Raw genomic sequence first — 12,051 nt, 5'->3', positions numbered from 1 at the left:
TTGCAGATAGTAATTAATATGAAATGCGAAGTTATATTGGTATGAAATTAGTTAGAATTTCATATATATTCTTCTATTGTACGTTTGAAAATCAGAAACATTCGCCAAATTAGTAATTTGACATGTAACTTCAAAAATATCAGGAGAAGTTCTTGGGAGTATCAGAGGTTTCAAGTTTAAAATTTAGGAGGTTACAATATATCACCATTCTGTACATGTTATATATTGTTAATCCATACACGAATTTGGACAATTAACACCGTTTGCAAGTTAATTAGGAAGAGATCACATAATTGTTTATGCTAATAACAACAACAACAACAACAACTTAGCCATGGCCCTTTCTTTATTTATAAATAATAATAATAATAATAATAGTAATAAGGTAATAATAAACCACTTGGCCTTTGGCCCAGTGGCCAGAACCTTTGTGAGGGCATCGGTTTGAGTCGGTTTGAGCCCCCGCGAAGCATGTAGAGGCTTACTTCATTCCTTAATTACGGTATATAATTAAGTGAAAGTAATATTCTCTCTTTCGAAATGTGAGTGGAGTAGACACCTCTCGAATATTAGAGAGGGTAAAATATGAACAGTGCTATATAAGAATGAATGTAAACTAATCTCAGTAATTGTCTGATTGTAAATATCAGCTGTAACCTCATACAATAAGTTATAATATGAGCATTAGTCTCATGTAATTAAAAAAAAGCAATAATAAGCAGCACTGCAGCAGTTTCATAAAAATTATAAACAAAAAAACGCAGCAGTGTTGTTTAGTTCAAAACAGCACTGTAAACAAAATAATAGTAATATGGTAATTCTATTGTTACTAATAATACTAATAAGCAGCAATTTTAAAAAAAATAGTTATGGACAAAAAAAATATGCAAGGCAGTGTTGTGGCTGACCAGATGATGGTTAAATATCTACCACAAAACGACAAAGAAAATGTCTATTTCAATCGACCAATATTTTTCTGCCACAAAACGAAAAAAGAAAATGTCTATTTCAATCTACCAATATTTTCTTTCTTTTCTTTTTATTATTTTATATATAACTGAACATATATCTTGTTTTTTAAGACTTTTAAACGTAACAGATATGTTCTTCTTTTTCTTTTTATTATTTCATATGTTCTTTTTTTTTAAAGGAATATAATTCATTCAACTAACGAGCTAAATAAGTACATAATTTCTGAAGGGTATGAACCTACCCAAACAACAGTTTCACATCTTTCTAAACCTAACTTAGTTAAAGAATGAGAAATAGCGTTATAAGATCTTGAAGTATGCCTGACTTTGACAGTATTAAAATCCTTCATTTTGTTCTGCACTTCTGAAATCATCCATTGGATCTCTGTTCTACTGCTCTTCCTATTGTCAACAAAATCAATAACATCTTGAGAATCTGATTCGATAATGATATCTGGCAATCCTACATGCTTAGCTATGTTTAAACCCCAACTCATAGCTTCTGCTTCTGCAAAGGTTATCACCATGGAGCTTTGCGGCCTTTATTGCAGCTGCCACAAAATTTTTATTGACATCTCTTATAACAACTCTCAAACCTGCACAATGATCTTCAAAGTTTATGGCAGCATCCACATTAATTTTACACCAATCTATTGGAGGGAGGCTCCAACATCTTTGAACCTTTTCTTTCTGCCCATTCCTATCCTAGAGGTTGGCACTCTAATTTTTTAAACTCCTCCACTACTGCTTCAGCTTTCACAGCTAGAACATGAGGATCTTCTCTCTTCCCTTTGAATAACACTTGATTTTGTGCACTCCAAGCTACCCAAAACAAAGCCACCACCAGCTCAGTTTCAGCCTTACCAATTCTTTTTTCTAGGTCTTGAATTACACCAAGAATGTCTTGAGCTGCAATGCTTCTGATTTCTGCTGCAGCCTGAGTTATTTTCCAGATTTTGCGGGTTCACTTGCACTCTATCAATGCGTGAAATGTATTCTTCACAGAGCTTCCACAGATCTGACAAAGAGAATGAGTTAAAATTTTCCTTTTCCACATATTCTCAGCTGTCGGGAGGAGATTTTTTGTTGCTTTGCCATATAAAAGTTTTGATTTTCTCTGGCAATAACATAGTCCAGATGATAGACTATGGACTTGCTTTATGGTTTGAGCAACCTGGGGAGTCTTCTTGCTTAATCTTTAAGGCTACCTAGTATCTGCTCTTGACAGTATAGTCCTTTTTTTTTTTAATCATAATGCCATTGAACTTGATCTGCCAATGGTTTACTAAGAAGTGAGATTCTTGTAATCATATATGCATCTTGTTTCACAAAATGTTGGTATATCAATTCAATCTTCCACTTATTATCATCATCAATAAGCTCTGAGACAGTAGCATCAATTGGCAAAGATGAAAGAGAAATTGGTTTAAAAGATATTGGCCTCGGCATCCAGTTTCCTTTGTAGATTTGCACTTGATCACCCTTTCTAATCCTCCATCTAATCCCTTTGTTGATTACTTGTCTATCCTAAAATATGCTTCTCCAGATAAACGAAAGTTTGGATCTTAGTTTTGCATTAAAATTTTGATAATTCTTAAAGTATCTTGCTTGTAAAACCTTGGCCACTAAAGAATTAGGGAACTGCAGTATTCTCTAGTTTTGCTTAGCTACCAGAGCCTGGTTAAAACTTGCAAAGTCTCTAAATCCTAATCCTCCTCTCTGTTTGGCTCAAGCTCTCCCACCTTGCCCAATGAATACTCATTTTCTCCTACTGCTCCACCAGATTCTAGATATGGCTTTTTGAACATCCTCACAAATACCTAAAGGAAGTTTAAAGACACTCATAGCAAAGGCTGGAACAGCCTGTGCTACTGCCTTAATAAGTACTTTGTTTCCCCCACTTGAGAAGAATTTGTACTGCCAACTCGAAATTTTGCTCATCACCCTCAATTTTATATCATTGAAGAATCCTTTCCTTTTTCTCCCCACCATGGATGACAACCCCATATACTTCTTATGTCTAGAGACTACATTTAATTGGAAAATGTTTTTGATTGCTGCAATGCTTCCACCATTTGTATTGCTACTAAAAAACATTGAGGATTTGTTGTAGTTGAATAGCTATCCTGATGCAGCAGTATAGTAATAAAAAATATGCTTAAAATGTTGGCAATCTTTAACCGAGGCTCTTGTGAAAACAAGGTTATCATCAGCAAGCAAGAGGTTTGAGATGTTGATATTGTTGCCAAATTTTAGGCCATGAATCAGCCCTTTCCCTTCTACCCGTTGCAGCATACTAAGGAATATCTCTGCACACATAATAAACAAATAAGGGGAAAAAAGGCAGCCTTATCTTAAGCCTCTCTGGGGATAAATTAAACATTTTTGTTGTGCCATTTATAATGACTGAGAGAGAGGAAGTTGTGATACACCTCATGATTAGATTTACTCACGATTGAGCAAATCTTAGTTTAAACATAGTTTACTTCAAAAGCAGCCACACCACCGTATCATAGGCCTTACTTATGTCAGGCTTTAGAGCTACAAGGTCATTTCTCTTTCTTTTACTGTGCCTAATCTTATGTAGACATTCATAATTTGTGATAATATTATCAGTTATGAGTCTATTTTAGATAAAAACACTTTGAGTTGGGGAAATAACTCGGTGGAGTATATGTTTAAACCTATTTGCAATAGCTTTAGCCACAATTCTATAGTAACAGATATGTTCTTAATACTACATAATTTAAAAAGAAAAATTGAAGTATCCCAATTTATGTCACATCTAATTTATCATTCCATAATAAGTGATAAAAATTATCACATAAATGATGAAAAGGGTGTTAATCATTTTATACTCAATATACGTGCAATGTTACAGTTCTTAATTTCTAACTTTAACAGTCTCACCTGACATTTATTCAGAGAAGATGTGCTTAATTTTTACAGGTGATAAGTATCATTTTGTCTTTTGCTTACTTTATTTTGATAAATTAAAATATGTTCCTTATTAATTAGGGCAAATGATAATCTAATTCCTTTTCCATACATGTGAGAGGGATTCAAATCTTATGTCTTATTTTTCAAGTCGAGAAAAGTTTTAGCCACTCAATTAGTTATTGATTGCCACGAAGACTTAACCCTATTTTTAAACTTGTGTTCTCGTAAGGACTACAGTTTCTCTTCCACAAAATACAAAATATAGGTGGAGTAGATTTTTAAGCTAGTGTCTAAGAGTGAGTTTGGTAATACTGTAGTTTTTGAAATAATCTTTGTTAATTGTGTTGTACAAATAATCAACTGCAAATAGAACAAGTTAAATAGTAGGTAAAGTTTATTTTCAAAAGTTTTATAAGCTTTAAAAGCAGTTATATGTGTTAGGCAAATTTTACCGTTAAAATTTCTATAAAAATGCAAATGAATGAAATGGACATAATATTAAATAATATATATATTATTTTGTATATATGATAATTGATAACTAAAATAAAAATTTTATTTTATTAAGTTTATTTTTTGATTTGTTATCCCAATATTATTGGTATTAATGTTAATCTCTTTAAATTTCTTAATTTTATTTTCTAATTGAATAAAAATAATTTATAATTTTTATAATATATATGAGAATATATATAAAATCATAATAAATATAAAATTAACTCTCAAAATATAATTTTAAATTTATTCCTCTCATACTTTTAAAATTTTTTTAAATTTTATATTTTTTATTGAAGAATGACACATCGGCTAAGATGTAAACGTTATATTCGAATTTTGTAGATATTATGCCCTATGGAAGCAGCTATCTTCGCCCGAAGTGTGAAGGTCAGAGAAATTTTCGTTTCGAGCACGAAATAAGGAATATGTCACTTTCTAGATGATGGTGCAGCACTAACAAAAGGTTTGTTAGATATTTTGATACACAAGAAGGAGACAGGACATTAATTCATTTTTTATTATTGGAGGATGGAGAAGAGATTAGAGACCAGAGCGACCCACCAAGCTGAAAAAACAGAAATATAAAATTCTAACATCAAGAACAAGAAATGGAGAGGAGGAAATTTTTCAGGGAAGCGTTGTTGTTATCAGCCACGGTTGCCGTGGAGTGCACCACAGTTGGCTTAAATACTCTATTCAAGGCAGCTGCTTCCAAAGGGCTGAGCTACTATGTCTTTGTTGCCTACTCTTATCCTCTTGCAACTCTTGCCCTCCTCCCTTTGCCCCTTATCTTTCGCAAGTACAAGTCTCTCTTTATTCACCCTCTCTTCTATTTATTAATTAATTTGTTCATCATATTGAATAATTGTGTTGATAAGTATGTCTAATATATATATGCAGCACAACAACAGTGGTTCCATCATTCAAGTTCTCTATCCTCTCAAGAATCATCCTCCTTTCCTTTATTGGGTAATTTTTTTTTTCAAATAAAAGACTGATTGTAATTTGATTATTCTTCTTTTATATTTTGATTATAAATCAACAGCATGCTAGTGCTGATTTTTCGGAATTAAATTGAAACAGGGTTTTGTCTCAGATATTCGGCTATACTGGAATAGCATGTAGCTCTCCAACTCTTTCTTCAGCAATCAGCAATCTTACTCCTGCTTTTACCTTCACACTTGCCATTCTTTTCAGGTTCTTCAATAATTCCTTTTCTCTTTTTTCACTTCACTACTGTCTTGGTTAAAGAAATTCGTGAGCTAACTGAAATTACTTTAATAATTTCTTCCACGTGTCTTAAATACTTATTTATTTAAGTTTTTCAATCAAATACTTTGTTATCAGTGAAAAGGTTTCAACTTTCAAGTTCGATTTCCTTTATGCGCAAATTCTTTATCTACCCGCTCAATTTTTTGGGTCAAGCCACAAATCTTTTTTTTAATTATTATTATTATTATTTTTTAGCTCACTTTGGGGCTCATATCCTTTGGCCGATTGTAAATTTTGGTCTTACCAATTAAGCACCGGCTAATAATATAGCATCTGTTTCATTTAATATATGTACTTTAATCGTTGGCCATCATGGGGGATGCATATTTTTATTTCATGACTCCAAAAGGATGGAAAAGCTGGCTTTAAGGACTTTAAGCACTCAGGCTAAAATCATTGGGACGATGGTATCAATATCAGGTGCATTAGTGGTGGTTCTTTATAAGGGACCAACAATTTTTCTCGGTACTTCACCTTCTTCAACTCATTCAACAAACTCACTTCATTGGCTTATGGGCTCACCATCAGTATCAAATTGGGTCACTGGCGGCTTTTTGCTCGCAGCTCAATGCTTCCTTCTTTCAATCTGGTCCATTCTCCTGGTATGAAAAATTAAACCCTGCAATGCAGCCAAAAATTAACCATAATCTTCCAGTGATTAATTATAAAGTTTAATTCTATGACATTTTTAACAGACACAAATTATCAATATATATCCAGCAGAGCTACTAGTAGCCTTCCTCTACAACTTGTTCGCCGCCGTAATTGCAGTACCCCTATGTTTGTTTGCGGAACCGGATTTGAGTTTATGGAGACTCAAACCTGATGTAGCATTGGTTTCAATTGTATACTCGGTAAGAAGAAAATAGATTAGATTGCGGAAAAAATGTGAACAAAAAAAAAAGGTTGCAAATGATGAAAATGTGTAAGCTGAGATTAATTCTAGTTATTTGCTTTTCAGGCATTTCTTGGACCGTCCTTTAATACAATTATTCATACGTGGGGATTACGCCTGAAGGGTCCTGTGTACATAGCAATTTTCAAGCCATTATCAGTTGTCATTGCAGCAATTACGGGTATCATATTCCTTGGTGATACACTCCATCTCGGGAGGTAATTAATTTAATTAATCAACTCGCTTTTGTGTTATGAAATCGATGGGTGAAGCAGGGTCACAACTAAAATAAATTAGAAGAAAATGAAAAATAAGTACCCAAGAGGACATCAAAAAATTACGTGGTTCGCTTTTTAGCATATGTCCAAGGGCAAAGACAAAAAGAAATTACTAGTGAAATGAGAATTACAAATATTTTTATATTTTGGCTCACTACTCAAAATCTCAATACACTCAATCTCTCAAATCACTAAAACAAGAGCTTAAATCTATAACACTCTCAACCACTTAATTTCTCTGTAAACAAGAGAAAAGGAACTGAAGAAAAATGGGAATATCAAGAGGGGGAAATGAAGCCTTCTATTTATAGGCTTCATTTCCTCTCTTTTTCTAATTAAAATAATGTATTATTATTATTACTTTATTTTTTCTTCCACCACCTTTGATTTCTTTCTTCTTCTTCTTTCTTTTTCTTTCTTTTTTTCTTCTTTCCAAAATTTCGGCATGGAATAAAAAATTGTGGCTTTCAAAATGGGTTGGCTTCTAGAATTTGCTAACTTTGACATTCTTCCACTTGGAGATTTGATTGAGAACCAATCAATTTCCATATCGCCTTTCTAGTTCGCCATTATCATGTTGTTTTACGTCTTTGTTAGGCCACAAGAGGATCTACTCCATGCAAACTTGTCATTATTAACAGACTTTGTCATAACATCCACTAGATTCTCATTCGTATGCATTTTCTGTAAATCCACACTTCCGTCTTCCATTACTTCTCAAACGAAGAGGTACTGAACTCTTATGTGCTTTGTATTGGAATGAAATGCTAGAATCCTCATAATGTGCAAGACACTTTGACTGTCACAAAACACAGAAATTTTCTCTTGTCTGTACCCGAGCTCCTCCAATAACCTTTGTATCTAAATAGCTTCCTTACAAGCTTGGGTAGCTGCCATGTGTTCTGCTTTTGTTGTAGATAGAGCCACAACGGTCTGCAGTTTTGAAACCCAGCTTACAACTCATTTTGCAAGTGTAAACACATAGCCAATAGTGGATTTCCTTTTATCAAAGTCTTATGCAAAATCTAAATCCACATAGCACCTGACAATAAACTCTAATCCTCCGTAACATAATGCAACATCTAAGGTTCCTCTGATGTATCTCAGGATCCTCTTTACAACTTTTCAATGTTCTCCACCAGGATTCGCCATGTATAGACTGACTGCTCCTACTGTTTGTGCAATGTCTAGTCTTGTACATATCAAGCAAACATTAAACTTCACATCGCTGATGAATACCATACTCGAGTCATCTCCTTTTTTTTCTGCTTTATTGTTAGGACACATACTTGAGGATAACTTGAAATTAACAGGAAGTGGGGTAAAAATTGACTTACAATCTTACATGTTGAAGCATTGCAAGATTTTATTTAAGTAGTTCTTCTGAGAAAGTCAAATTTTCCTATTATTTCTGTCTCGATAAATTTGCATTCCTAGAATCTTGTTTGTTGGTCACAAGTCCTTCATTTCAAACTCCCTAGCCAATTGTGTCTTTAACTCTTGGACTCGATCTTTGTTGGGACTTACTACCAACATATCATCCACATACAACAACAGAATGATGAAATCATTATCCTCAAACCTGTTGTAATATGCACAATGATCTGAACTGAATCTATTGTATTCAAGATTTATAATGAATGAATCAAATCTCTTATAGCAACACATTAGCGCATGTTTGAAACCATATAGAGATTTGTTCAACCTGCAATTCAAGTTCTCTTTACCCTTTGGAGCAAAACCTTCTGGTTATAGTATATAAATTTTTTCTTCAAGTTCTCTATGAAAAAAATGTAGTTTTCACATCTAATTATTCTAGATGTAGGTCAAATGTACTACACGTTGCCAAGACTACTTTGACTGTTGTGAGTCAAACCACCGGATAAGATATCTCGTTGAAGTCAATACCTTCTTTCTGAGCATATCCTTTCACCACTAATCTTTCACGATACTGCTCCACTTGGTCATTGCCATCGCGTTTGATCTTGTAGACCCATTTGTTTCCAATGGCTTTCTTTCCTCGTAGTAGTGGTACAAGTTCTCATGTCTTATTCTTGTGTAGGGCTTCAATTTTTTCCTGCATTACTGTCATCCACAAAGCAACATCTGAGTTGTTTAAAATTTCATGGAAATTTGATGGCTATTCATCCTCTGTTAGAAAATAGTATGCAACATTGATCTCTGTAACATAATCCGAGTGTCACACTAGCAGTCGTCTCTCACCTTGAACTCGACTGATTATTGTTCTTCGTGCTCTGGTGCTGCTTCAGAAGAATCTAAATCTTCTTTTTCCAGATTATTTTTCACATATACTGGTACAGTCTCTGACTTTTCTTTTACAGTGCTATCATCTTCATATCTCCTTTACAATTGATCTTCTATAAAGATAAAATCTCTGTCGATGATTATTTTGTGGGTCGTGGGGCCCAACAAACGACTTCACTCCATCAGTTTATCCTAAGAAGATGCATTTTCTAGATTTTTTATCTAACATTGTTCTTTCTTGGGCATTGTACATCACATACAGAAGACATCTAAATGCATGTAGGTATAAGTAATCAGTTGGCTTTCCATTCCATATTTTCATTGGTGTCTTCAACTCAATTGCTGTTGATGGCGACCGATTTACTATATAATAGGTAGTTTTGGCCGCTTATGCCCATAATTAGTTGGGTAGACCCGTAGTCCTTAACATAACTCTTATTTTTTTCTGTAAGAGTTCTGTTCATCTACTCTGCCACTTCATTCTGTTAAAGAGTGAATGCCATCGTGAATTGTCTCTGAAATGTAGATTTACAGAAAATCTATACAAATGAGAACCTAGCGGATGTTATGACCAAGCCTATTAATATTGACAAATTTGCATGGAGTAGATCCTCTTGTGGCCTAGTAGAGACGTAAAGTAACATGATAATGGCGTAGCAGAAAAGGTGATGTGGAGATTGATTGGTTTTCAATCAAATCTCCAAGTGAGAAAATGTTAAAGTTGACAAATTTTAGAAGCCAACCCATTTTGAAAGCCACAATTTTTTATTCCATGCCAAAATTTTGGAAAGAAAAAAAGAAGAAAGAAGAAGAAAGATATCAAAGGCAGTGGAAGAAAAAATAATAAAATAATAAAAATATATTATTTTAATTAGAAAAAAGAGGAAATGAAACCTATAAATAGAATGCTTCATTTCCCCTCTCGGTATTCCCATTTTTCTTCAATTCCTTTTCTCTTCTTTACAGAGAAATTAAGTGGTTGAGAGTGTTATAGCTTTAAGCTCTTGTTTTAGTAATTTGAGAGATTGGGTGTATTGGAATTCTGGATAGTGAGCCAAAATATTACAATATTTGTAATCTTTATTTCATTAGTAAAATATTTTTCTTCTATCTTCGTCCTTAGACGTAGGTATCCTCTTGTGTGTTTATTTTGCATTTTCTTCCAATTTCATTTTAGCTGTGGCCTTATTTCACTCATCGATTTCATAACCTTTTGATTATTACTTGCTTAATTGATCTGTTTATAATTAATTTGTTTTAGCAATGATTAATTAATTTGTCTTTTGTGTTCCTAATGTTGCAGTGTCATTGGAGCAGTAGTAATATGCGTAGGATTTTATGCTGTATTATGGGGGAAGGCTAATGAAGAAGTGGCAAACGATGACTCTGGCTTCGCTAGCCTGGGAGTGAGAGCTTCATCTGATAATACGACCCCTTTGTTGCAAAGTGTTAAAGTTGAAGACACAGATTATAAATGGTAGCAGATGGTAGCAATTAAGGAAATGCAGAGTCATATTGGTGTGAAATTAATGTCTGATGAAATCCCTTGATTATGTTAATTAAGGGCAGAAGAATGTATATTTAAAATTGTGGAGCTAAATTGTATAAAGAATTAATCAGCATTTTCTACCAGAAAACAATCAAATTACAGTTGAATCTAAGTTTTATGTGAGGCATGAAGTAAAGACACATGCAAAATAATTTTTAATTAATTGAAATTGGTACTAAAAATTTAATGGAGAAGCGAAGATGCAAGTTGGAGAAATTTGGGAGAAGTGAATTTGGTTATAACGATGATTTTTTTTTTTTTGACAGATAGCGTTGATTTACGAACTCATTGGAGCATAAACTAAAATCACAAAATTTTCTTTTTTAAAGGAAAGCGCATCTACGTGTATGCTATTTGAACTTGAGATTATTAGTATCAATATTTTACTAATTAAATTAACATGTTGACTCTTTTATTTATCCACTCTTAAATTATCCTGTTATCAAAAGTATTACGACATTCACTTTATTCAAGGCAGCCTTTATAAAAGGAATTAATGAGCTCCTATGTCTTCGCCTACTGTTTGCCATTGCCACTCTTATTCTTCTCCCTTTGTCAATCATCTTCCCCAGGTCTCTCTGTCTAGAAATCATCAAATGATATATTTTGTTATAAATTCTTGAGAAACCATTAATAATATTGATTACATTATATTTTATATTTGTATGAAATATGCAGTGCAGTGGTGCTTCCATCATTCAAAGCTCCCACTCCTCTCCAAAATCTGCCTCCTTGGCCTTGTTGGAAATATACAGCAAAGTGGATTGTTTTCAGATACTAGGCTACAAGGCGCTAACATGCAGCTTTCCATTTCTTGCTATCATTTTCAGCTGCCTTTACCTTCACACTTGCTATCATTTTCGGGTGCCTTCTACTTCCCTATTTTTCCCATGGTCCTATTGGATTTATTAAGAACTGAATTTATGGATTCAATTCTGTTCTCTTGACCTATGTAGTCTTGCCACAAAACCAAAATGAAATTGTTGTCGTTGTGCATGCATGGAGAGATGGCCAGCGGGCCGTGAAGGCTAGCTTAGCCCCAACCATTCTTCTGGGTCGGCACTACACGGCCCACTTTCAGTCAGCCCAATTACAGCCAGGCCCGCTTGGCTACAGGACCAAGCGTGAAAAAGCATCATTCATGTTTAAGGACATCAACTTACATTTGTAAACTCCATATCAAATTAACAAATAAAGAAGAAATTGTGAGTAAAATTAAATTTTATTAAAGAGACGAATTGAACGCCCCAAAATCCTTCACGAAAGTTTTCTTGTTCCTTGAAATCAATTTTGAACCGCGACTTTTAAAAGAGAGAGAGAGTCGCACAGCATCAAAAAGTCACAATACAGTTTTATAGACTAAATCCAAAATGACTCAATTGT

General features: G+C 33.8%; 1 protein-coding gene across 1 annotated transcript; it reads left to right on the top strand.

The window, feature by feature from the left end:
- The first annotated feature begins 4,949 nt into the window (after window positions 1–4,949).
- LOC112101124 (WAT1-related protein At5g40240-like) lies at window positions 4,950–10,708 on the top strand. Its single transcript, XM_024191439.1, has 7 exons — window positions 4,950–5,208; window positions 5,310–5,378; window positions 5,493–5,606; window positions 6,031–6,283; window positions 6,377–6,535; window positions 6,643–6,794; window positions 10,423–10,708. Exons 1-7 carry the CDS (start codon window positions 5,018–5,020, stop codon window positions 10,598–10,600), a joined length of 1,116 nt encoding a protein of 371 aa, XP_024047207.1. The 5' UTR covers window positions 4,950–5,017; the 3' UTR covers window positions 10,601–10,708.
- Window positions 10,709–12,051: the final 1,343 nt, after the last annotated feature.

Source organism: Citrus clementina, unplaced genomic scaffold (assembly GCF_000493195.1).
Source record: "Citrus clementina cultivar Clemenules unplaced genomic scaffold, Citrus_clementina_v1.0 scaffold_2, whole genome shotgun sequence".
NCBI classification, from domain to species: Eukaryota; Viridiplantae; Streptophyta; class Magnoliopsida; order Sapindales; family Rutaceae; genus Citrus; species Citrus x clementina.
This window is presented reverse-complemented; position numbering and strand designations above follow the sequence as displayed.

Bases quoted from the DNA above. Each gene is read 5' to 3' on its own strand.
- LOC112101124 (XM_024191439.1), top strand. From the start codon at position 5,018: ATGGAGAGGAGGAAATTTTTCAGGGAAGCGTTGTTGTTATCAGCCACG. The intron at 5,379-5,492 runs GTAATTTTTTTT...AAATTGAAACAG, and splicing joins ATCCTCCTTTCCTTTATTGG to GGTTTTGTCTCAGATATTCG. The intron at 5,607-6,030 runs GTTCTTCAATAA...TGACTCCAAAAG, and splicing joins ACACTTGCCATTCTTTTCAG to GATGGAAAAGCTGGCTTTAA.